Source organism: Bos mutus, chromosome 3, assembly GCF_027580195.1.
Source record: "Bos mutus isolate GX-2022 chromosome 3, NWIPB_WYAK_1.1, whole genome shotgun sequence".
NCBI lineage: Eukaryota > Metazoa > Chordata > Mammalia > Artiodactyla > Bovidae > Bos > Bos mutus.
In genome coordinates, this window is record NC_091619.1 from 87,294,967 (window position 1) to 87,321,909 (window position 26,943).

The 26,943-nt window shown below is 41.8% G+C and overlaps 1 protein-coding gene across 2 annotated transcripts in view; it reads left to right on the forward strand.

Annotated features, from left to right (window-relative positions):
• The window catches only part of FYB2 (FYN binding protein 2), a 123,738-nt gene that overhangs the window by 25,199 nt on the left and 71,596 nt on the right, over positions 1-26,943 (forward strand). For both annotated transcript variants that reach the window (XM_070367964.1, XM_070367963.1), the window contains exon 2: positions 23,586-24,324. In XM_070367964.1, coding sequence (XP_070224065.1) covers positions 23,586-24,324 — 739 coding nt within the window. The remainder of the gene's footprint in view (positions 1-23,585; positions 24,325-26,943) is intronic.

Consider the following 26,943-nt stretch of genomic DNA (forward strand, 5'->3'; position numbering starts at 1 on the left):
CTAGGACTAAAGCATTATGCTCTATTCCTGTGGGCTCTATAGAGGTACATATGGTTTTCTACCTGCTGTGGTGTTCACAGACTTTTGGGGAAGATGAGATATTTACTTGAGTAATTGTGTAGTAGGACATGGAATATAGTAAGAGGCATGAGATCAAAAGAGATATGCAGGTAAAATTGTATAGATATGTTTCCCAGTCTATTCCTTGGACCAGATATAGGCTTCATAATAAGCCTCTTGTGATAATTCATAATATATGGGCTCTCCAGAAATTGTTTTAGTGGGGTAGGTTTAGGATTCCCCAGGACATTCCAGTGCACTGCAAGATTTGAGAACCATTGCCAGAGGGATCTGATAAAGGAGTGGTTACATTTTAAAGGGGGCCAGTGATGAGGGTTCGGAGAAGGCAATGGCACCCCACTCCAGTACTCTTGCCTGGAAAATCCCGTGGATGGCAGAGCCTGGTAGGCTTCCATCTATGGGGTCGCACAAAGTCAGACACGACTGAAGCGACTTAGCAGCAGCAGCAGCGGCAGTGATGAGGGTTTCATGGCATAGGAATCATTTGAGCTGTGTCAGAGAACAAGGGGATGTGGGTTTGATCCCTGGATTGGGAAGATCCCCTGGAGGAGGAAATGGCAACCCACTCCAACATTCTTACCTGGAGAATCCCATGGACAGAGGAGCCTGGTGGACTATGGTCCATAGGTCTCAAAAAGTTGGGCACAACTGAAAGAGCTTATCCTTTCCTAGACAGATGAGTAGAATTTGGACAGTAGATGTCTGGCAAGGCCATTCCAAGTGGCAAATGAAGCACAGGTTATGGTGGGATTCAGGAAAAGAAAGCACCTGTTGGGGGAACCCCAGGAGTTCTGCACAACTGTAACATAAAGAGGTATGATGGTTGTTTGGGACCAGATTAAGGAGGCAAAGGACTTAATACTTTAATTGCTAGATAATTATAAAATATTACTAATTTTTCAAAAATGGAAAGGCAAAACCGGAACTATATTTTAGATCTATCAGGTCACTGAAAAAATGTCTAAAGACATTTCTAACACCTGTTAGAAAGTGATTGCAAAAATCCAAGTAGATAAAGATGACCAGCTAGACAAGGGATAATTGGTGGCTCACATAGTTGGTGGCTCAGTATTCTTGCCTGGAGAATCCCTGTGGACAGAGGAGTCTGGCAGTCTACAGTCCATGGGATCAAAAAGTGCTGGACATGACTGAGTGACTAAGCAACAGTAGCAAGTAGATGATAACCAGCTAGACAAGGAATAATTATGGTAACAGCTACCATTCACTATGCTTAGAGTTAGGATAATTGTTGTGTGTTTTTCTTCTTCTTTAAGCCTTGAAAAACCCTCAGAAATGAATAGGAACCAGTCCATGATTTCTTAACCATAATTCCAAAATCCAATAAACACTAAAAACCAGTGTTTTTTTTTTTTTTTTTAAACTCTTTTGGTGTCAGAAACCTACCTGAACCAACACAAGCCATTTTACAGTCTTTATTTTTGCTATATTAGATGAACATTAATATGTCTTACCACAGAAATAGTACCATGTTTGATCACAGCCTACTGCCTCAGACCACATGTATAGAATTTGTAACATAAAACCTTTCTAAAATTGCAAATTTTCTGGATTCCAAAGTACACCTGGACCAAGGGTTTTGCTGTAGAGGGATTGTAGACCAAATTAGTATTGTTTTGTAAAGGTGGAAACTATATCTGAAAGAACCCACGTAATTTTCCAAGGAAAGAGAAAGAAAGGGGCCTGAGTGCCTATAAAGGGGAAGGCACAGACGGAAGGGCCTTTGCAGAGGTAGAGCTAACCTGCAAGATTCCATGTTGATTGAGCACAGGGAGATCCTTATTTGTGTTGGTGCCAAAGTCCAATTGGGATTCTGGAATGAAAGGTCGAATGGCTCTGTAATTAGTGATGGTTGAGCAGACAGGCTCTCATGAAGAAAAGGATGTAGGCAGATAAAGACAGGAAAGCCGCAAGGGGGTTGGATATTAAATCCACCAAAAGGCTCTCTGCACTAACATATCATCTCTCTTTTATTGCCCATCAAATGCAACTTAAATTGCTTACATCTTTGAGTGAAACTTTGAGTGAACTTTGCAGCACTAAGTGAGACAGGCTTCAGGGACAAATAATGACTTTCTCCTTCCACTTCGCCTGCTCTATCTACTCGCTTGAAAATTCAGTGTGCCCACATGCCTCCCGCCTCTGCCTGTGCTGTTCCTTTGGCCTTGAATGTCTCCAGAGCCCCACTTTTCTCCAATGAACACCCATTTGTACCCTTCAATCTTACCTCCTTGGGAAGGACTCCTTGAACAGACCAGTCCAAACTAATTTTTCACTTCCCTATATTTTCATGAATCCCATACATAGACTTTGTTAGGTTACTGTTTAGTAAGTGTCTTCACTATCCAAGGATCGAATGTTTTGAATTGGTCTGTTTAACTAGCCTAGCTATCAGCAGAAGATACAGTGATGGAATGACATGGTCTTTGCCCTGGGAAAAGATCGAATTTAGTGGGAGAGAGAGACCAGTAAGCAATTATGATAAGCTGGAGCGTGATAAGCACTGAGACGGACGTCAGCAGAGGGAGGCATTTGGCTTGGAACTGGGAGAGGACAGGAAGTTTGGGGAAACAGTGCCACGAATGAGACTTGAGTGCATAGGGGTTACCTACTGTGTCTCTTTCCTGCTTGCAGTCTTCAGAGACTTTCCAGTACCTACTGAATAAAATCCTAAATCCTTAACTCCAAGTTTTTGCATGCACCCACTCTATTAGAGAATTCCAGTTTTTATACACTGCAAGGTAGGAGCTACCAAGAGTAGAAACAGAGTTTAACTCGGGAATTCTAGCACAAGTAATGTGAAATGGGAGGGAGGTAAGAGAGATAATATACTCCACAGTGATTACAGTGCCTATGCATGGGATCTAATTTGGGTATATGGGGGAAATGAAGACAGCAGGAAAGAGTAGAGAGGGAAGAAATGTTGGGGCCTGAGGATTAATGTGCTGGGGTCAAAGAATTGCTAGAGTTGAGGTATCAGAGTAGGCAAGTGGCTGAAATAGGAGGTGATGATGCAAGAATAGGATACTTGAAATTGATGTGTTAGAGATGGCCCAGTTATTGGTAAAGAAGACTCGGGTGTATCCTTGGAAACCAGTGGCTGAGGTTGGGTGGAGAACAAAGTCATCAGCAATGAATCTAGGGTGTTGAAAGGATTATCTATATGGATTCTAAATTTGCTTATTGTCATGGCTGTCGTAGGGAAGAGAGGGGAGTAAGCCAGCTGCTAAAATCTTCAGTAAAGAAGAGGAATGGCCAGAGCATTGTAGATGACTTCCATAAGAAGCAGTGGGTTTAGTTTGGTATCCTGTTAGGTGGAGTTGGTATCTCTAACGAAGAAGAACGATCTGGAAGCAGCAGTGAAGAGCTAAAGAGAACATTTACCCACCTCCTGGCCCAGGAGAAGAGGGTGGCAAAAAACAGCCACACTTGGGAGGGCGTCAGGGGAAACTGTGTGTCCAAGGGAGACAGCAGTTTGAGTTAGAGAGACGAGGCAGACAGCAGGTTCATAAATGAGATTGAGAACCTGAGGAATTTTCCTGACCACTGACTGCAGTGTCCCCAGAGTGCTTAATGAAAGGATTGGGGAGGTGAGGGAAGGGTGAAGAATGGGATTCAACTGGGGACATTATTAATATAAAGATCTGTGGGAGATAAATCCCTGTGTTAATGGACTAGCTTGGCTTTCTGATAATGACCAAGGTAAACGGGGATATAAGCCACGATGGCCTGTTGTTTTAGGAGAAGCTGAGTGATTGGCTAACTATTGCCCACTACAGCTTTCAGGGTGATGCATGGGGTATAGTGGTGAAGGAAGCAAAGCAGTCTTATTAGGGCCCCATGGGACTCTGTGGACTGCTTTTAAAGGCAACAGTGGGCAGTGTCATGGCTGAAGGAGGAGAGGTTTTACAGGTAGCCTGCGGGAGCTCAAGATGCCTCCTTTTTAACATGCAGCATATGGGGTTGCAACCAGAGGAGGGGCAGTCTTACCAAAGCACCGGCCTGGGGTAGACACTTATCAGGCTTTGTTCCCACTTGACTGAAAGCTTACAATAGCCCCATGTCACAGGTATTATTAGCCCCATTTTACAGATGCTGAGAGATTTAGTGGTTTACTCAAGATCACACATCTAGCAGAGCTGGGCTTCTTGCCCATGTTTAACCTGAAGGATGAAAAGTACTGACATTATCTACTGGATAATGAGATAGGGTTTGTGCAGTTATTGGTTCTTGTTCCTTTATGATGGAAGTTTTAAAAAATTTTTATTTTTTAATTGAAGGAAAATTGCTTTACAATGTTGTGTTGGTTTCTGTTGTACAACAACATGAATCAGCTCTAAGTATACATATATCCCTCTTCCTCTTGAACCTCTCCACCCTCCCCACATCCCATCCCTTTAGATCATCAAAGAGCACTGAACTGGGCTCCCTGTGTTGTTTGGCAACTTCTCACTGGCTATCTATTTGATACATGGTGGGCATATACCCTGAGAAAACTGTAATTGAAAAAGACACATGTACCCCAATGTCCATAGCAGCACTATTTATAGCTTGGACGTGGAAGCAACCTAGATGTTCATTGGCTATGATGGAAGTTTTTAACCTTTCTATCCTGGGTCTGTTCAGAGGGCAGGTGGGAAGACTTTAAACAGCACTTCTATGCTCTGTTATCCCTACCTCTTCCTTGGGGGTTTTGGAATCAGTCATTGATATCAAGAACACAGGCCACTTTTTCCCAATGGTAACAGCTCTTGTAGTATTGAATATTGAATTGACGCCCTTTTATTTGTGAAGGATGACTCAGGTGTTAATATTAATCAACTTTTGCTTCTTTACTTGTTAGGGATGATTTGATAGCTCGCTCTTGGGCTTATAATTTCTTGGCTTCTACTGCCTTCCCGGTGCTTCAAATTTTGAGTTTGTGTTCTCCTTACTGCTGCTGCTACTGCTAAGTCGCTTCAGTCGTGTCCGACTGTGTGACCCCACAGATGGCAGGCCGTCAGGCTCCACCGTCCCTGGGATTCTCCAGGCAAGAACACTGGAGTGGATTGCCGTTTCCTTCTCCAATGCATGAAAGTGAAAAGTGAAAGTGAAGTCACTCAGTCGTGTCCGACTCTCAGTGATCCCATGGACTGCAGCCTACCAGGCTCCTCCGTCCATGGAATTTTCCAGGCAAGAGTACTGGAGTGGGGTGCCATTGCCTTCTCTGGTGTTCTCCTTAAGGATCTTGCATTTGCTTACTAGAAGAATGTTCACTATAAACTTGCCATTGATGTTGGTCACTGTTTCTCCCTGTGGAAGGCACTATTCAGCAATTCGCAGAAATTGAGGAATGAGTTCACTTTTGTTTTTAAACCAGCATCAAAACTGTCTTCTCCTAATATCCTATGACATCCCTTATGTATGGAATCTAAAAAGAAGTGATACCATTGAACTTAGTTACAAAACAGAATCAGACTCACAGACTTCCAGAAGGAGCTTTTGGTTGCCCTAGGGAAGGAAGGGGGGAAAGAATAGTTAGGGAGTTTGGGATCATCATGTAAACACTGCTGCATTTAAAATGGATAACCAACAAGGACTGTATAGCACATGGAACTCCGCTCAGTGTAGCGTAGCAGCCTGGATGAGAGACGGGTTTGGGGGATAACATATATGTATGGTTGAGTCCCTTTGCTGTCCACCTGAAACTGTCACAACATTGCTAATCAGCTATACCCCAATACAAAATAATAATTTTTTTTAAACCTGTCTTCTCCTTTGGGAACTTATTTTATGTACATTCTGATGGTGACTTCCACTTTCTGAGTCACTGTGAATTCACTGAGCACCTGTTGTCCTTGTTCACTGCAGTTTGCAGTGTGCTGGGATGTATGTCATTGTAGATTAAACTCAGGGAGCTATGATGCACGAGTGGGTTACCAAGCAGCCTACTGTAGCAGGGCAAACTCCAGAGAGGGTGGAGCAGCTCTCTATACCATATTTTATAAATCAGAAGTCAGGACATGTGACTTGACACAGAATTTATTCTCATTTGCAGATCTCTTTTGAAAGGGTATTTAAATTGTATTTTGTTATCTGGTTCTGCATTTTCTTATCACCTTTTAAATTACGTTAAGTCAGGACTGCCTTGAAAATGCAAGATACATGGACATGGTGTAATATAGTTAAGTGGTTTTTTTATTCATTGAAGTATAGTTGATTTATAATGTTGTTTTACTTCTGTACAGCAAAGTGATTCATATATATATATATATATGTAAAATTTGCATATATATTCTTTTTCATATTCTTTTCCCTTGTGGTTTGCCACAGGATACTGAGTGTAGTTCCCTCTAAGTATACAGTTGCTGCTGCTGCTGCTGCTGCTGCTGCTAAGTCGCTTCAGTTGTGTCCGACTCTGTGCGACCCCATAGACGGCAGCCCACCAGGCCCCGCCGTCCCTGGGATTCTCCAGGCAAGAACGCTGGAGTGGGTTTCCATTTCCTACTACACAGTAGGACCTTGTTTAACCATCCTGTATGTAATAGTTGACTTCTGCTAATCCCAGACTCCCATTTCTTCCCTCCTCTCCCCACCTCTCCCATTGGCAACAAGGAGTCTATTCTCTGTATTGTTGATTTGTATTGTATTTTAGATTCCACACTTAAATAGTATCATATGATATTTGTCTTTCTCTTTCTGGCTCATCAGTACTTTATAGTAATGTCTAGATCCATCCATGTTGAGATATAGATATACACGTCACGTCTTTTCTACCCACTCATCTGGCAGTGGACATTAGGCTGTTCCCATGCCGTGGCTGTTATGAATAGTGCTGTGGCGAGCATAGGGGTGCATGTGTCTTGTTGAGGTACAGCTTTGTCTGGGTATGTGCCCAGCAGTGGGATTTCTGGATCACACCGCAACCCGACTTTCAATTTTCTGAGGAGCTTGCATACTGTTTTCTATAACGGCTGCACTGGTTTGTATTTCCACCAACAGTGTAGGCGATTTCCCTTTTCTTTACACCCTCTCCTGCATGGTTGTTTGTAGAATTTTTAACGATGGCCTGAAAAGATCCAGGCCAGATCTTTGCGAGTCAGATACTTTCTGACTGGTGTGAGGTGGTACCTCATTGTAGCTTTGATTTGCATGTCTCAAATAGTTTGTGATGTTGAGCATCTTTTCATGTGCCTGTTGGTCTTCTGTATGTTGTTTTGGAGAAATATATAGATTTAGGTCTTCTGCTCATTTTTCAGTTGGGTTGTTTGGTGTGTTGTTGTTTTGTTAAGGGTCTAAACAGTGCCTGGCCCATAGTGATGTCATGTAAAGCATGTATGCATCAAACAGGCACTTCACGGCTATTTTGGTTATTATTATTATTATCATTATTCTTCCTTAGATTCCTGTAAAATAAATAGTGAGAGAGGTCTGTTTAGAGTTTTCCCCCCTAGTTTGGCTATACATATTCTTGTAGATATAATAATACCACATATAGAGAACTAGGGCTCAGACTTATAACCATCTCACTCTGTTCTCCTTATTCTAGAATAGCAAGTGAAGTGAAGCAGCTCAGTCGTGTCTGACTCTTTGCGACCCCATGGACTGTAGCCTAGCAGGTTCCTCCGTCTATGGGATTTTCCAAGCAAGAATACTGGAGTGGGTTGCCATTTCCTTCTCCAGGAGATCTTTCTGACCTAGGGATTGAACCTGGATCTCCCACATTATAGGCAGAGGCTTTACCGTCTGAGCCACCAGGGTCTTTGTTTTTCTTGGCTGGTGGCTATGTCCTTGGTTCCTTGGTTAATTTCCATATCAAAGGAAATAAATCCCTTGTGTTTATTGGATACCACTGTCTTTTATCTTAGGTTGTTCCTACAATATCTGGAATTGTTTTGGCTTTGCTTCCCCAGTGAGGTATTTGAGTCTCGCTCCATCCAGATCAGAAGTGCCAAGGCTGTCTTCGACGGCTGTTTTCAGGGTTGTCTCTAACATTATGGCTTATAGATAATTTATTTCTGTGTGCATTCTAAGCTGTGTGTGGGAAAAAATAAAATTCTGTAAAATTATAGTGCATGAATTATGTGAACCCACTAATTTTTCTAAATGTTCTGTTTGTTTGTTTGTTTTAAAGAAAACTAATTTATTCATTCAACAGGGCTTCCCTGGTAGCTCAACTGGTAAAGAATCTGCCTGTAATGCAGGAGTCCCTGGTTTGATTCTTGGATTGGGAAGATCCCCTGGAGAAGGGAAAGGCTACCCACTCTATTACTCTGGCCTAGAGAATTCCATGGACTGTATAGTCCATGGACTTGCAAAGAGTCGGACACGACTGAGAAACTTTCACTTGCATTCATTCAACAAGTGTTTGGTGCTCCCCAGGGCTGGTACTGGGAGTACCAAAATAAATGAGACACCTTCGCTTGAAAGGATACTGAAAGACTTGTAAATAAAGAATTCATTCATTCACCTCACTTTTATTGAGCACCTACTATGGGTCAAATATGCTTTTGACCACTGGTGCTATTGCAGTGAACACATGCTGACAAAGTGTGTGTATGCACACGCGCATGCTATAATGCCTGTTCTCAGAGAGTTTACATTTGGACAGAGGGAGTTATGGGGCTTCCCAGGTGGCACTAGTGGTAAAGAACCTGCCTGCCGTTGCAGGAGATATAAGAGATGCGGGTTTGATCTCTGGGTTGGGGAGATCCCCTGAAGGAGGGCATGACAGTCCACTCCAGTATACTTGCCTGGAGAATCCCATGGACAGAGGAGCTTGTGCGACCCCATAGATGGCAGCCCACCAGGCTCCCCCGTCCCTGGGATTCTCCAGGCAAGAACACTGGAGTGGGTTGCCATTTCCTTCTCCATGATTGGCACTATGAAGAAGCAAAAAACTAAGATGTACTGGTTAGTAGTTTTTATTATAGACAACCAAATCTCTTGTTGCCAATCTGAGCAGAAAAGATTTATAATGGGTTATGGTAGGAATCTCCAGAAGGGCTGAGGATGGGCTTGTATGCTCTATCTAAGCGAAATGTCCAGCATGGGACCGTTCCAGTGGGAATCCATCAATAACTGCTGCCCAGTACACAGCATGGGGACATCTGCCACAGCTCCTCCACAGGGGATCCATTGTCACCCTAAGTGGGTATACTCGAATGTACTTGCTTCCCTTGCCCTGTGGATGTCTGTGCTTGGCAGAATTCTAGCTGAAAGAGTGCCTTGGAAGTAGAGTTCTTTGCTTTCCAGGATCTGTACTAGGGTAAGGCTCAGTAGGAAGAAAAATTAATTTAAAACCTTTGGTGGATATTGAATCCCTTTCTAAGTATTCCCCTCTCCTTTCTTTGCCATGCCCCCTTCCTAAAAGAAAAGTTACAGTCATTTATTTTACTCCCTCACCTCCCATTCATTCTGGAAGCCACAGCAGCCTTGTTTCTGCCATGATATTCTTTTGCAGTGTCCATACAGTGGTTTCCATCTTGACAGACTCCACCAGACGCTGTTTCATCTTTATCTTACAGAATTGATCCGCTGCACTTGCCACTGCAGGCACTCGTTCCTCACTAATACTGCCCAGCCCTTCTCCTTCTCTCCTAAGCTCCCACCTCTCTGCTGCTTCTTGGCCTCTGCCATTGTCCCTTGACTCTGATCTCACTGCACATTCTCCTCCATGATCCCCTCCAGTTTCATGGCCTCAACAACCACTTCTAATAGTAACAGCAAGAGTTAACACTCAATGAGCACTTATTATGCCTTCTAAATGCTTTGTATGTATTTAACAATTTAATCCACATAACAGGTGTGTTAATTTCCTAGACTGCTTTAACTGATTACCATGAGTTTAGTAGTTTGCAGTAACAGAGTGATTATCTTACAGTTCTGGACATGAGATGCCTAAAATCAGTGTTTGCCAATGGTGTTCTTTCTGGAGGCTCTAGAGAAGACTGTTTCCTTACCTTTACCACTTCTGGAGACTACCTGCTTTCCTCGACTCATGGACCCTTCCTCCATCTTTATGGCCATACGTAGCATCTTCAACCCTTACCTCCTTATGTCTACTTCTTCTTTTCTGACCTCATGCTTCCTTCTTATAAGGACCCTTGTTATTACATTAGACCTATCTGGATAATCCAGGATAATCTTCCCATCTGAAGGTCCTTACCTTAATCACATCTGTAAAGTCACAAGGTAACATAGTCACAGGTTCCAGGAACTAGGATGTGGACATTTTTGAGGTGCCATTGGCCTCCCTGGTGTCTCAGATGGTAAGGAGTCCACCTGAATGCAGGAAACTCAGGTTTAATCCCTGGGTCAGAAAGATCCCCTGGAGAAGGGAATGGCAACCCACTCTGATATTCTTGCCTGAAGAATTCCATGGACAGAGGAGCTTGGGGTCCATGGGGTTGCAAAGAGTTGGTAACAACTGAGTGACTAAAACTTTCACTTTTTCTTTCAGTTTATCTTACCTATGACATCTACCCTTTGAGGAATGCAGTTATCTCAGATAAGGCAAAAAACACAGTGTAGTTAAGTAATTTGCTCTGAGTCATAAAGCTAATAATTGGCAGAGCTGGCATTTAAGCTTATTTGGACTTCAGGGTCCATGCTCTTAAGCTCCACATGAACCAATAAGCCAGTAACTCCAAATCTAAGTTTCTGTCTCCCACAAATGTCACATATAGAATCGCCTGTTAGATGGCTTCCCTAAAAATGCAAACCATCACATCCCAAACTGGGCTCACCCTTTCCTCCAGTGTCTGTATCTCCAGTCCTCAGCCTTAGTGTCAGGTACTAGCGTTCATCTCTCACCCAGTTTAGAACCTGGGCATCATCCTGGAGTCCTTCTTCCCATTGCCTTCAGACCCAGTGATCTCCAGGCCCAGTTCATGCCACTCTGCATGTTTTTCTTATCTATCTGCTTCTTCTGTGCCCACCAACACTGCCCAAGTCCAGCCTCTCATTATTTTACTTGACCATTGTGAAAGTGAAGTGAAGTTGCTCAGTTGTGTCCGAGTCTTTGCGACCTGTGGACTGTAGCCCACCAAGCTCCTCTGTCCATGGGATTCTCCAGGCAAGAATCCTGGAGTGGGGTGCCATAAACCATTGTAGTGGCCTCTTAATTGGTTTCTGCTCTATAATCAGCATGAAATATAAGCCTAACCATGTCATTGCCCTGTGTAAAACTCATCAGTAGCTCCAGTTACTGTGTAAAACTCATCGACTCTGAAAATTAAGTCCAACTACTTAAAGGAGACTTGACTTCTACTTCCTTCTCCAGCCTTACATACTGAACATTGGGACTCTAAGAATAAGGAATTCTTTTCATGCATGTCCTCTTATTTCACATGTCATGCCTCCTTTGTTGATGTTCTTCTCTCATCTTAACTGCATTCCCACTGTCCTTCGCTTGACTGCCTGTTTTATCTGAGGAGTCAACTCTAGGAAGCCTTCTTTGTACCCTCTCCCACCCAACTGGCCTCATGATCTCTTCTCTATGTTCTCAGAGCAGACTTTATACCTTGTATCTAATAACTTTGCTTTATGCTAGAATGATCAATTTGTGCCTGCTTCCCTCATTCAGCAAGTTCTGAAAGGTCAGGGACTGTTTTGTTCTTTTCTAAACTGTAGTATAATTGACATAAATCATTATATTAGTTTCAGGTATGTAACATAATGATTTGATAATTATATACACTGTATACAGTTTATACACTGGAAAATGATCACTTCAGTAAGTCTGGAAACATCCACCACCATGCATAGATACAAAGTACTTTTCTTGTAATAAGAACTTTTAAGGTTTACTCCCCTGGCAACTTTCAAATACGCAATACAGTGTTGTTAACTGTAGTCCCTATGTGGTACATTACATACCCGTGACTTATTTACTCTAACTGGATGTTTGTACCTTTTGACTTTCTTCACCAACTGCTCGTATCTCCCAGCTCCCACCTCTGGCAACCACCAATCTGTTCTCTGTATCTACAAACTTGATGGAGTTTTGGTTTCGTTTTTAGATTCCACATTAAGTGAGATCATACAGTATTTTTCTTTCTCTGTCTGACTTATTTCACTTAGCATAGTACCCTTAAGGACTATCTACATTGTCAAAAGTGTTATTATTTTATCCTTCTATGGGTGACTAATACTCCATTGTATATGTGTATATAACATTTTGTGTATCCATTCATCTATCAACAGGCATTTAAGTTGTTTCCATATGTTGGCTATTGTAAATAATCCTACAGTGAGCATGGAGGTGCATGTCCTTTTGAGGTACTGTTTTCCTTTGCTTTAGAGAAATAATCAGAAGTGAAATTGCAGGAGATCATATGGTAGTTCTATTTTTAATTTTTTTGAGGTATCTCCATACTCTTTTCCATAGTGGCTGTACCAGCTAACATTCTCATCAACACAGGGTTCCCTTTTCTCCACATCTATTCCGCCTCTTGTTATTTCCTATCTTTCAGATAATAGCCATTTTAACAGCTGTGAGGTAATATATCATTGTGGCTTTGATTTTCATTTTCCTGTTTATTAATAATGTTGAGCACCTTTTCATGTACCTGTTGGCCATCTATATGTCTTCTTCGGAAAAAGATCTATTCAGATCTTTTACCCATTTAAAAATTGGTTTCTCTGTTACATTACAGTTGAGATGTATGAGTTTTTATATATTTTGGATATTAAACCCTCAAGTATATGATTTGCACGTGTTTCCATTCACTTCATTGTCTTTTCATTTTGTTATTATTTCCTTGGCTGTGCAGAAGCTTTTTAGTTTGATGTAGTACCATTTGCCTTTGTTTTTGGAGTCAGATCCGAAAAGGCTGTCACCAAGACTGATGTCAAGGAGCCTACCACCTATGTTTTCTTCTGTGACTTTTGTGGTTTCAGGTCTTATATTCAAGTCTTTAATCCATTTTGAGTTGATTTTTGTGTATGGTGTAAGATAGTAGTTTGATTTCATTCTTTTGCATGCGTTTGTCCAGTTTTCCCAATACTGTTTATTGAAGAGACTGTTCTTTCCCTGTTGTATATTCTAGGTATCTTTGTTGTAAATTAATTGATTGTATGCATGGATTTATTTCTGGGTTCTCCATTCTGTTCTGCTGATTGAAATCTATGTTCTTATGCCAGTACCAAACTGCTTTGACTACTATAGCTTTGTGATGTTTAAAATTAGGAAGTATGATACTCCAGCTTTGTTGTTATTTCTCAAGTTTGCTTTAGCTATTTCGGGTCTTTTATGGTTCTATACAATCTTTAGAGTTTGTTGAAATTTTTATAGGGATTACATTGAATCTGTAGATTTCTTTGGAATTCTTTCCATTTATTTGGGTCTTCTTCAATTTCTTTCATTATTAATGTCTTTTTTAAACCTTAATTCTTTTCAAAAAATTTTTATTGAAATATAGTTGATTTACAGTGTTGTGTTTAGTTTCTGCTGCCACCCTTATGGCAGAAAGTGAAGAGGAACTAAAAAGCCTCTTGATGAAAGTGAAAGAGGAGAGTGAAAAAGTTGGCTTAAAGCTCAACATTTAGAAAACTAAGATCATAGCATCTGGTCCTATCACTTCATGGCAAATAGATGGGGAAACAGTGGAAACAGTGGCAGACTTTGTTTTTGGGGGGGCTCCAAAATCACTGCAGATGGTGACTGCAGCCATGAAATTAAAAGACGCTTACTCCTTGGAAGGAAAGTTATGACCAACCTAGATAGCATGTTCAAAAGCAGAGACATTCCTTTGCCAACAAAGGTCCGTCTACTCAAGGCTATGGTTTTTCCTGTGGTCATGTATGGATGTGAGAGTTGGACTGTGAAGAAAGCTGAGCGCTGAAGAATTGATGCTTTTGAACTGTGGTGTTGGAGAAGACTCTTGAGAGTCCCTTGGACTGCAAGGAGATCCAACCAGTCCATTCTGAAGGAGATCAGTCCTGGGATTTCTTTGGAAGGACTGATGCTAAAGCTGAAACTCTAGTACTTTGGCCACCTCATGCAAAGAGTTGACTCATTGGAAAAGACTCTGATGCTGGGAGGGATTGGGGGCAAGAGGAGAAGGGGACGACAGAGGATGAGATGGCTGGATGGCATCACTGACTTGATGGACATAGGTCTTAGTGAACTCCAGGAGTTGGTGATGGACAGGGAGGCCTGGTGTGCTGCAATTCATGGGGTCACAAACAGTCAGACATGACTGAGTGACTGAACTGAGTGTGTATATGTCAGTTCCAATCTCCAAATTAAAACTATTTTTAAAATTTATTTATTCTTGGCTGCGCTGGGTCTTTATTGCTGCACAGGCGTTTTTCTAGTGTAGAGCAGGAGCGACTCTAGTTGTGGTATGCAGGCTTCTCATTGCTGTGGCTTCTCTTGTGGAGCATGAAGTCTAGGGCATGTGGACTTCAGTAGCTGTGACACAGGGTTCAGTAGCTGTGGCTCCTGGGCTCTAGAGCACAGGCTCAGTAGTTGTAGTCCACAGACTTAGTTGCTCTGTGACATGTGGGTACTCCCAAACTAGGGATCAAACCTGTGTCTCCTGCATCAGCAGGCAGATTCCTTACCACTGAGCACCAGGAAGCCCCCAGTCTCCTAATTTATCCATCCCCCTGTTTTCCCCCTAGTAAACATAAGATTGTTTTCTACATCTATGACTGTATTTTGTAAATAAGTTCATTTTACCATTTTTTAAGATTCCATGTGTAAGTGGTATCATACAATATTTGTTCTTCTTTGTCTGACTTGGCTCAGTATGACAAGCTCTAGGTCCATCCATGTTTCTGAAAATTGCATTCTTTTGTTATGTTTTATGGCTGAGTAATATTCCATTGTATATATGTGCCACCTTTTCTTTATCCATTCCTCTGTCACTGGACATTAAGGTTGCTTCCATATCTTATCTATTGTAAATGGTGCTTCAGTGGACTTTGGGGTGCATGTATCTTTTTGAATTATGGTTTTCTCCAGATATATGCCCAGGAGTGGGATTACTGGGTAATATGGTAGTTCTTAGTTGTTTAAAGAACCTCTATACTGTTCTCCATAGGGGTCTACCGATTTTCATCCCCACCAATAGTGTAGAAAGGTTTCTTTTTCTCCACACCTACAGCTTCTATTCATTGTCTGTAAATTTTTTAATGATGGCCATTTTGACTGGGGTGAGGTCATACCCATTTTAGTTTTGATTTACATTTCTCTGATAATTAGTGATGTTGAGCACTTTTTCATGTGCTTTTTGATCATCTGTATGTCTTCTTTGGAGAACTATTTATTTATATCTTACACCAAATTTTTGATTGGGTTGTTTGGTTTTTGTTATTGAGCTTCATGAGCTGTTTGTATATTTGGGAGATTAATCCGCTGCTGGTCACTTTTTTGCAAATATTTTCTTGCCTTCTGAAGGTTGTTTTTTCAATTGTTTGTGGTTTCCTTTGCTGTGAAAAAGTTTTAAGTTTAACTAGGTCCCATTTGTTTCTTTTTGTTTTTATTTTTATTACTCTAGGAGGTGAGTCAAAAAAGATCTTCCTGTAATTTATGTCAAAGAGTGTCCTGCCTCTGTTTTCCTCTAAGAGTTTTATGGTGTCTAGACTTGCATATTGGTCTTTAATCCATTTTGAGTTTATTTTTTGTAAATGGTGTTAGGGAGTGTTCCAGTTTCATTCTTTTACATACAGCTGTCCAGTTTTCCCAGCACCACGTATTGAAGAGACTGTCTTTCCTCTGTCATATATTCTTGCCTCTTTTGTTATAGATTAGTTGACCATAGGAGCATGGTTTTATCTCTGGACTTTCTATCTTGTTACATTGATCTATATTTCTGTTTTTGTGTCAGTATCAATTGCTTTGATTACTTTAACTTTGTATTATAGTCTGAAGTCAGGAGCCTGATTTCTATATCTTCGTTTTTCTCTCTCAAGACTGCTTTGGCTCTTTGAAGTCTTTTGTGTTTTCATAAAAACCATGCAATTATTTTCTGTAAGACATTTGTAAGAAATTCTGTAAGAAATTTGGTAATCCCATCAGTAATCTGATAGGGATTACATTGAATCTATAGACTGCTTTGTATAGTATACTTATTTTGATAAAATTGATTCTTCCAATCAAAGAACATGATATATCTCTCCATCTGTTTGTATCATCTTTGATTTATTTCATCAGCATATCTTTTTACCCAATAGTTCTGTAACTTTGACAATCAGTGGTTAGTTCTCATTCACATTAACTCTCTGTAGATTTTTAAAAGTGGTGACAGGTACATAAGTAACCAACATGTAGAGCTTATGTGATGAATTTTCATCCTCGTTACTATACTGTGGACAACTATACCAAATTCACTGAGCTCTAGTAGTTTTCTGGTGGCATCTTCAGGATTTTCTGTGTATAGTATCAGGTCATCTGCAGTGACAGTTTTACTTCTTTTCCATTTTGGAGTCATTATATTTATTTTACTTCTCTGATTGTTGTGGCTAAGACTTCCACATGTTGAATAGAAGTGGAAAGAGTGGACACCCTTGTTTTATTCCTAATCGTAGAGGAAAAACTTTGTTTTTCACTGTTGAGAATATTTGCTGTGGCTTTGTTGTATATGGCCCTTATTATGCCCACTTTTGGAGAGTTTTTTTTTTTTTTTTTAATCATAGATGGATGTTGAATTTTGTCAAAAGCGTTTTCTGAATCTCTTGATTTATGTGGTTTTTATTCTTCAGTTTGTTAGTATGATATATTATGCTGATTGATTTTTAAGAATCCTTGCATGCTTGAGGTAAATCCCACTTGATCGTGGTGTATGATCCTTTTAATGTACTGCATCTATTTGCTAGCATTGTTTTGAGGTTTCCTGTGTCTATGTTTATCAGTGATACTGACCTATAATTGTCTCCTTTTGTGCTATCATTGTCTGACTTTGGGATCAAGATAATGGTGGTCTCATAGAATGAGCCTGGGATTGTTCTCTGTAATTTTTTGAAAGAGTTTCTAAATGTTCAATAGAATCACCTGTGAAGCCACCTGGTCCTGGACTTGTGTTTGTTGGAAGTATTTAACCACAGTTTCAATTTCAGTACTTGTGATTGGCCTGCTCATATTTTCTATTTGTTTCTGGTTCATTCTTATAAAGCTGTACCTTTCTAAGCATTTGTCCATTTCTTCTAGGCTTTCCATTTTATTGGCATAAATTGCTTGTAGTTGTCTCTTACACTCTTTTGTACTTCTCTTGTTTCAGTTGTAACTTTTTAAATTTTTAATTTTACTGATTTGAGTCCTCTCTCTTTTCTTCATGAGTCTTGCTAAGGTTTTATCTATTTTGTTTATGTTCTCAATTAACCAGCTTTTAAATTTTGTTGATCTTTGTTTTTTTCTTTGTATCAATTTCATTTATTTCTACTCTGATCTTTATGATTTATTTCCTTCTACTAACCTTGGGTTTTGTTTGTTCTTTTTCTTTAGTTGCTTTAGGTATAAGGTTGATTGTTTATTTGGCAGTTTTTCTTGTTTCCTGAGGTAAGATTATTATTTTTTATTTCCTCTGATTTCTTCAGTAATCTCTTGGTTGTTTAATGGCATATTGTTTAGTCTCCATGTGTATTTGTTGTTTTTCACTTTATAGTTTTTTTTCCTGTAATTTATTTCTAATCTCACATCATTGTGGTCAGAAAAGAGGTTTGATATGATTTCAGTTTTCTTAACTTTTAATGAGGTTTGATTTGTGGTCCAGTATGTGATCCATCCTGGAGAAGGTTCCCTGTGCTCTTGAAAAGAAAGTGTATTCTGCTGCTTTTGGATGGAAAGTTCTATAAATATCAATTAAGTTCACATGGCCTAATGTGTTATTTAAGGCCTGTGTTTCCTTATTGATTTTCTGTCTGGATCGTCTGTCCACTGATGTGAGTGGAGTTTTAATATCCCCCACTATAGTTGTGTTCTGTCAATTTCCCCTTTTATGGCTGCTAGTATTTGGCTCGTATTTGTGATGCTGTTATGTTGGGTGCCTATATATTTACAACTGCAACATTTTCTTCTTGGATTGATCCCTTGATCATTATGTAGTGTCCTTCCTTATCTCTTGTAACAGTCTATTTTGTTTGATCTAAGTATTGCTGCTCCAGCTTTCTTTTGATTTTAATTTGTATGGGATACCTTTTTCCATCCTCTTACTTTCAATCCGTATGTGTCCCTAGATCTGAAGCGGGTCTCTTGAAGACAGTATATGCAGGTCTTGTTTATGTATGCATTCAGTTTGACTATGTCTTTTGGTTGGAGCATTTAATCCATTTATAGTTAAAGTAATTATCAATATATATGTTCCTGTTGACATTCTCTTTATTGTTTTGGATTTGTTCTTCTAGGTCTTTTTTCTTACCTTCTGCTTTTGCTCTCTTGTGATTTGATGTCTATCTTTGGTGTTGTGTTTGGGTTTTTCTTTTGTGTGTGTATGTATCTATAGATTTTTTTTTTTTTTTTGGTTTGATAGTCCCATGAGGTTTTGATATAACAGTGTATGTACAAACGTTGTTTTAAGTTGCTGGTCTCTTTCCCACCTAGAGAATTCCTTTAGCATTTGTTGTGAAGATGTTTTGGTGGTGCTGAATTCTCTTAACTTTGGCTTATCTGTAAATCTTTTGATGTCTCCATCAAATCTGAATGAGATCCTTGCTGGCTAGCGTATTCTTGGTTGCAGATATTTCCCTTTCATCACTTGAGATATATTGTGGTGCTCCCTTCTGGCCTGCAGAATTTCTGCTGAAAAATCAGCTGATAGCCTTATGGGGATTCCCTTGTATGTTATTTGTTGCTTTTCTCTTGGTGCTCTTATATAATTTGTCTTTGTCTTTAATTTTTGTCAGCTTGATTAATATGTGTCTTGGTATGTTCCTCCTTGAGTTCATCATGTATGGGACCCTCTGAGCTTCCTGGGACTTGAGTGACTATTTCCTTCCCCATATTAGAGAAGTTTTTGACTGTAATCTCTTTGAATATTTTCTCAGGTCCTTTCTCTTTTTCTTCTTTTTCTGGGACCCCTAATGCAAATACTGGTGCATTTAATGTTGTTCCAGAGGTCTCTGAGGCTGTCTTCATTTATTTTCTTTGTTTTTTCTTTACTTTATTCTATGGCAATGATTTCCACTTCATTTATGGGGTTCTTATGGGGTTTTGTCATGTTCCTTCATTTGCAACATGTCTTATGTCAACTTTTCTGTGTTTGTAGTCTCCTTTCTACATATTTCAGGATCACAGTACCTCTTGCTTCTGGTGTCTGCCCCCTAGTGGGTGAGGTTGCTCCAGGGGCTTATGCAGGCTTCCTGGTGGGAAGGACTGATGCCTGCCCTCTAGTAGATGGAGCTGGATCTTGTTCTTCTAATGGACGGGGCTGTGTCAAGTGGTGTGTTTTGACGTAGCTATTAGCTCAGTATGGCTTTAGGCAGCCTGTCTGCTGATGGGTGGAACTGTGTTCCTGTCTTGCTGGTTCTTTGGCCTGAGGCATAACAGCTTGGAACCTCTAGGTTGTTGGGTGGGGCCAGGTCTTGGTGCCAAAATGGGACCTATGGGGGAGCTCAAGCCAATCAATATTCTCTGGGGCTTCCTCCACCAGTGTCCTTGCCCTCACAGTGAGCTACAGCCAAAGCCCACCTCCCAGACCCCTAGTTAGGCCTAGCCCCAGTTCATGTAGAGGTACTGCTTTGTGCTGGTTCCCAGTGCGTGTGAGACCTTGAGTGCAACCTCCAAGAGAGAAGTCTCTGTTTCTCCCAGCCCTGTGGAGCTCCTGCTTGCAGGCCCTGGTGGCCTTCAAAGCCAAATACTCTGAGGGTTTTTCTTTTCAATTCCTCACATGGCCTTGGAAGGCTGTTTTTTATATGGTAATGTCCCTGTGCAGTCTCTGTATGTTTTAAATTTTTTGATGTGAGGACTGTTTTAGTACGGATGTCTACTACCCCTTTCCTCAGTGTATGCTGGCCATTATCCCCTTGATAGGAGATGTGACTGATGTGGTGGTGACCTGAGCCTGCGATGGATACTGAGCAAAGCTCCCCACCCCCACTTTCTCTGTGTTGTTACTTCCCTGTCAGGGGCAAGTCTGCTCCCTAGTTATTGGAGTAGAGGTCCCCAGATCTGTCTCTGAGCTGTGTTTCTGATCTGCAGCGTGAGAGAGGCAGAGTTGGAGCGCTCCCACTGGGAGAAAAGTCACTGAGTTTTCCTCCTCCGGAGCTATTTACCTGTGTGTGTGTTCTGTTGTGTCATTTTTCACCTCTTGTGCTGACTCACAAATTACACTATTGTTGAAACTGCCCTCAGCCCCACCTTAACCATGGTTATAGTGGCAGTTGTTCCTGGTTTTTCTCAGGCCTTGTTTTCACCAAGCCACCAGTGCAGATCCCCCAAAGTCATCCCAGGACTGCAGTAATCATGTGCCTGGATCCACTGTGGGAGTTAATGGAGACAGCTCAGATTCGGACCTGCTCCAGTCCCCCTGTGTATGTGCCCACAAAGCCCACAGCTGCTAAAGCTAGACCCATCTCAGACGCAGGAGCACTCATCCATTCAGATATTCTGCAGGTGCTAAGTTTTCAAAGCCAGCAGCAGTGGTGTAAATCTATGGTCCTTGCAGCCATGACGAGAGAATCCAGCTCATCTTCCTTTGTTGCATGACCCCAGGGGCTTAACTGTGGTTTCAGTCCCACCTCTGCATGTGTTCCTCCCAGCAGCACCTGTACCTGAGACCCCTCTAAGGCCAGTGCGGGTGGAGGCAGCAATGGGCAGGGTGTGCAAGCCCACTGGGGCCAGCAGGGCCAGAGGAGGTATTGGCAGGAGGGAAGTGGGAGCCTGCTCCGGTGGGTGCTCCTCCTAGTGCCCACCAAGGCAGGGGACAGGGGCAGGGGGCACAGTGGGGGCCCTGCCTCTTGTGCACCACTCAGCAATGGCATTTTGCTTCTCTGGCGGCCCAGATTTCTTTCACAAACATTCCTGATTGTGGAACTCCTTATTCCTGCCCCTTCAGATCTGTCTGTTTGCAGCCAGTAGCTGTTCTCTTCCTGAGCCCATTCTCCAAGCCCCACATTCCAGCACCCAACCCCTTCCACACCAGTGAATGTGACTCAGGCTGGGGCATGCAGAGCTGCAGCACAGACCGTTCATGTAGGTCTTACACTGTCCTGCCTGCCACAGACCAGTGTCTGTACTCCCTTTCCTCTCTGTCCCAGCTCTCTCGGGGGGAGGGGGAATGGGAAGCTGTTGTTTAATGAATATAGTGGTCCAGTTTTCAAGATGGGAAGAGTCCCGGACATTCACTACAGTGTGAGTGTTCTGAACATTACTGTACTATACTACACATTTAAAAATGGCTATAGTGGTAAATTTAAAGTTAAGTGTATTTTACCACAATTTAAAAAATATTAATCACTGAGGTATATACATCTGTCATGTCATGTGTTGCAATAACCCTGAACTGTTAGTAGGATATCCCCATTTTATAGTGAGGAGCTTAAGGCTCAGAAAAGTGAAGTAAATTGTCCAAGGCACATGACTGGAATGGCAAAGCTGAGCCTCATACTCGGATCTGCTGGTTCCATGCCCAGTGCTGGCTGCTAGCACATAAGAGGAAGGTCAATGGAATCAACTTGACTGCTGGTTGAAATATAAGAAATTAACCCTTGGAAGTTTGTGAAGAAAGCTATAAATGTGTGTGTAGGGATATGTGTGTGTGTGTGAGTGAGAGAGAGAGAAAGGAGGAAGAGAAGGAAGGGGATGGAGGGAGGGTTGAAGAAAGAGAGAAGAGCATGCAAGCATGCTTCCAGACACCTGCTTCATACTTCCTGTTCAATATTCCTCCCTTCCTAATTCTTCAGAGGGCAGGTGTGAGTCAACTGTAAACACAGTGAGAAAAGGTCACCCAACAGTTATTCCTTCAGCAGGCAAAATCCGAAGTTACCTGCATGGAGATTGTATACCTAAAATTAAGACCCTTAAGATGATCGGAAGAAGTTGATGGCTCTTTGGAAATGGCTCCATTAGATGTCCTCCTATGCTCTATCCACCCACCACCTCCTCTGAAGACAGAAAATGCCAAAATACATTTACAAAAGTAAATTTAGTGAGGGTGGCGGGGACTAGGAAGAGCACTGCATAAGCCTCGAGCCCAATCCCACCTACATAGACCACCAACTTACTGTATGATCCTGTGCGTGTCCCTTCCTTTGCTCCAAGGGTTGGCCTGCTGTTACTACCACCATTTTCATTCACTGAATTTGGGTGGAATTTAAAGTAGAACACAATCTCCCAAGGAGAGTCAAAAATACAAGAGCATCATCTCGTCCCTTTTAAATAGCTTTTATTTACTATGTGCCAGGCACTGTGATGGACTCTTTACATATGGCAGCCCTCATGCTTCTACTGCTTGCAAGTTATTTTTATGATGAGACTTCACTGATGATACCAAGTTTCCCAAAGTATTTGCCTAGATGATAAAGAGTGGAGTCAGAAATGGAACATGTACCTGTCAGGTTCCAAAGATTGCTCTTGTCTCCACCCTATGATGTTAAGCTCAATAGCCAGGCAACATGGAGCCAGGGAAGGAGTTAGTCTACCTGTCAGCCACAGGGCAAATCTTGTGGAGAAGGTGGGCATTATTGTTGCAAGAAAGCAGTTGACAAGTAGATGGGGGGATGCATTGGGGGAGCGGGAACACATAAGCAGGGTGGTAGAGAGTATAAAGTTTCTAGAAACTTGTCAATTATCCTTTTGGTTTCAGTTCAATTCAGTTCAGTCGCTCAGTCGTGTCCGACTCTTTGAGACCCCATGGACCGCAGCACGCCAGGCGTCCCTGTCCATCGCCAACTCCTGGAGCTTACTCAAACGCATGTCCATTGAGTCGGCGATGCCATCCAGCCATCTCATCCTCTGTCGTCCCCTTCTCCTCCCACCTTCAATCTCTCCCAGCATCAGGGTTAAGTGGTGGTAAAGAATCCATCTGCCAGTGCAGGAGATGCCAGAGATGTGGGTTTAATCCCTGGGTTGAGAAGACCCCCTGGAGGAGAAAATGGAAATCTACTCCAGTACTTTTGCCAGGAAAATCCCATGGGCAGAGGAGCCTGGAGGGCTACAGTCCATGAGGTCACAGAGTCAGACACAACTGAGTTACTAAGCACACACGCACATGTTGATCTGTGGCTGAGATCATAATTCCACAACTTTTGTTCTTAAATGCCACATGAAGGGGTTTATTTGCACAGGCAGCAGAGAGCTACCAGAAGTTTATATCAAGGGGTTTATCAGCAATTGTTAGTGCTATATATCTTATAAGCATTCTTTGTATGTTGTGAAGAAATTAGGCACACCTGCAGTGTTTCAAAGAGCATGTAGTTAGTTTGACTCTGCCTCACGTAGACAGTAGCATTACTGATACTACTCAGTAGATAAGCAATGGCATTACATCAGCACCTAGAGCCGCTTAGCAAGCACAGTGAAGTCAGCTAATGGTGCTGCTTGTTTCTTTTCTTTTATGCTCTAGGAAGGATTAAGAAACTTCAAGGAACTTCGAGCCAAATTTCAAAATCTTGATGCATCATCTCTTTCAGGACCTATCAAATTCCCAGCAGGTGTTTCTCAAAAGGGAGACTTTGGAAGCAGACAGTCCATGAAGACTTTGGCCAGTGGGAAACCCCCCTCATCCAGCCACAATCAGCACTCACCCAACTGTGCTGATGGTGATCCGCAGCCTCTTAAACCCCAGCAAGTGAAGGGGACTCAGAAGAGTGAGACTCAGAAATGTTCTAATTACCTGGAACCGCCAAGTTTTCCTGGTTCTGCAGTAAGGTCACAGAAGGCTTCTCCGCTGTTAGATGTGTATCAGTCAAATGGTGAGATAGCCAATAAGAAGAAAGTCATGGTGAATGATAGCTTCAGAAACAAGCTCTGGAGCTGGGAGGTTTTATCTCAGAAAAGTGAGACACCATCCGTCTTTCTCCCTGCCAGTTGTGGAAGCAGGGCCTTCCATCTAAAAGAGCAGAAAAGTATCAAGCTGACTTCAGAGGAGCCCATGGAAAATATGGAAATAAAAGAAGCCCAGTCCCTACCTTCCCACAGGCACCTGATGGCTCAAAGAAGATTGTGTGCCATCTCTGAAGATCCCACCGTTCAACCTTCTCAATGTAGCAGGGAGAGCGAAGCAAACTCCAGTCCTGAGAGGAGCTTGACAGGGAGCATCTGTCACCCTGTCTATGACAATGAGCTCACCAGCCAGACCTCAGGTAAGAAATCAAGCCCCCACAGGCCTAGGGGGAGGGATCACTGTATTTCTCTAATTTAGAGCTTACTGGCATGGGTGGTCTTATATGTGGCCTGGCCAGTGTTTGTCCCACACTCTAGCACAGATATTCTAAGCCCATCTGCTAGATTATAACTTCAGGTTTGGATTAAGTGATTAATCTCCTGGAATTATATGGAGAGACAGGTGGGACAAACCCAGATTTGAATCCTTTAGCTCTGCTTCTTACAAGATGCCTGAACTGGGGCAGTCTGCTTAACTTCACAAAGCCTGGTTTCCTTTCCTATCAATCGATCCATTGCCAGTCTTCCTTGTCTTAATAAGTAGCACAACCACCCTCCTATTTGCTCAGGCCAAAAATCTAGGAATCATATTCTGTTCCCCTCCCCTATCCACCTCCCTGCCTCTTTGTTTGTAACTAATCATTGTTTGCAGCAAGTTCTTGGCTCTGTCACCAAAATACGTTCTGAATCTCCTGACTTGCTTCCATTTCTGCCTTCTGCTCAAGTCTACACCACTGTGGACCATCTCTTCTTGGACCACTGCAAGGTCCAGCTGGTCTCCCTGCTTTCACACTCTTGCCCTCTTGTAGTCTATGCTCCTCCTCACAGGTACAGTGATGCTCTAAAGCATTAATCCAATCATATCACCCCCCTGCTCATTTCAACTTTAGCTGTCTTACTGTGGCTCATACAGTTTGCTCCTTGCCAGCATCTCGTACTCTCTCCTCTCTCACCACATTGACCTTCTTTCTATTCCTGATATACCAAGCTAGTTCCACCCCAGGGCCTTTATACTTGCTGCTCTCTCTGTCTGGAACACTTTTCCTGTAGAACTTTGACATCTCACTCCTTCACTTTATCAAGGTCACCTGCTGCGTGTGGACCTTGTGGATCACTCTATCTGAAATAGCCACCCACCTCCAGCAGTCTTTTTCTTACACAGCTTTAGTTTTCTCTCACTTACCCCTATCTAGTTTGTTATGTATTTGTTTACCTCAGTAAAGTATAAGTTAAGTGAGAATAAAAACTGTCTTCTTTACCACTGTATCCCCATAACCTAAAAGAACAAGGCCCGTTTCAATGAGTTCTCAAGAAAGTATTTTTTGAATAAATGGCTGGCCGGCTGGCTGGCTCTCTTGCTTATGATCCTGTTTGGTTTCTCTTTCCCTCAGAAGAGCATCTAAACTATTTACTGCTGACTTCATAGCGCTGCTGCTTTTGGTCCCTGCTGATGTCTCGGACTTACTTCCTGCTGTCTTTCCCTGGCTCACTAGCCTATAGACAACATCCTGGAATTCCTTGCTGTTTTGTGAACAGACTTCATTATGACTCAGGACCTTATGATTTCTGTTCCTCCTTCCTATATAATACTTTTCTTTGATCTTTCCTTCATTACCTTTAGGTCTAAGTTTAAATGACACTTTCCCAGATAAGCCTTCTCTAGCCAAAGATCTCTATCTAAAGTCTATTACCTCACCACCAAGAATTCACATTCTTTCATATCATCCTGTTTTATTTCCTTTATAGAATTAATAGATTGCTGTGATTTTCTCTTTTTACTTTTTAAAATTGAAGTATAGTTGATTTACAATGTTGTGTTAGTTTCAGATGTACATCAAATGATTCAGTTATACACACACACACACACACACACACACACACTCTTCTATTCTGTTTAAGATTCTTTTCCTGTATAGGTTAATACAAGATAGTGAGTTTAATTCCCTGTGCTTTCCAGTAGGTCCTTGTTGGCTATCTATTTTATGTATAGTAATGGTACATGTTAATCCCTAAATCCTTATTTGTCCCACATCACCGCCCTGTTATGGTTTTCTTATCTGTTTATCTGTTTGCATGTTTATCATCAGCCTCCTCCTATTGGAATGAAAATTCTTGAGGGCAGAACTCTCTCTTTTCTTGTCCTTAACTCTAGTTCCAGCTCCTAGAACAATGCTTGGAATATAAATTATTGTTGATGAAGGGATAGGGAGGAAGAAAGGATGAATGGGAGCAAGGAGAGATGGGAGGAAAGAAAGGTCTAGATAACCTAGCTGACAGAGCTGCTGGGAGGATCAAATGGGATAACCCATGTAAATTGCTTAGCACAGTGCCTGATAAAAATTAGGAGCTCAGTTAGTAAGTAAGTGATCATGCACTTTTACTGTCTTCTCTATTATCTGATAAAGACTAAAATCTCTGACTTTGCAGCTTATACTTCAAGTCTTAGAAGAAAGGAACTTTGGCCCTAACTATGTAACCCCTGCTAGTAGGGCTAGAAGGACCCCTGCTCCTTGACTGCAGAGGATAGCAGGGCCTTGAGGGGGTTGCACTGATGTTTTTGTAAAACACTAGCCAAGTTTCTTTAGTTTTACCATGTGGTCAGCCACTGTGTTATGTCAACCAAAAGTCAAGGTACGTGAATAATATAAGATTTTGTGCTGTTTTTGGTGTAGAAAGCCTATGCAATATTTATATATAATGTTGGAATTTCTGTTGGTTAGCTCATCAGTGCAGAAGAATAAAATACATAAAATTGGGACTGTCCTGGAAAATTACAGGATATAGAATCCACAGGTGCCCAGGTACTACAAAGCCAGCCT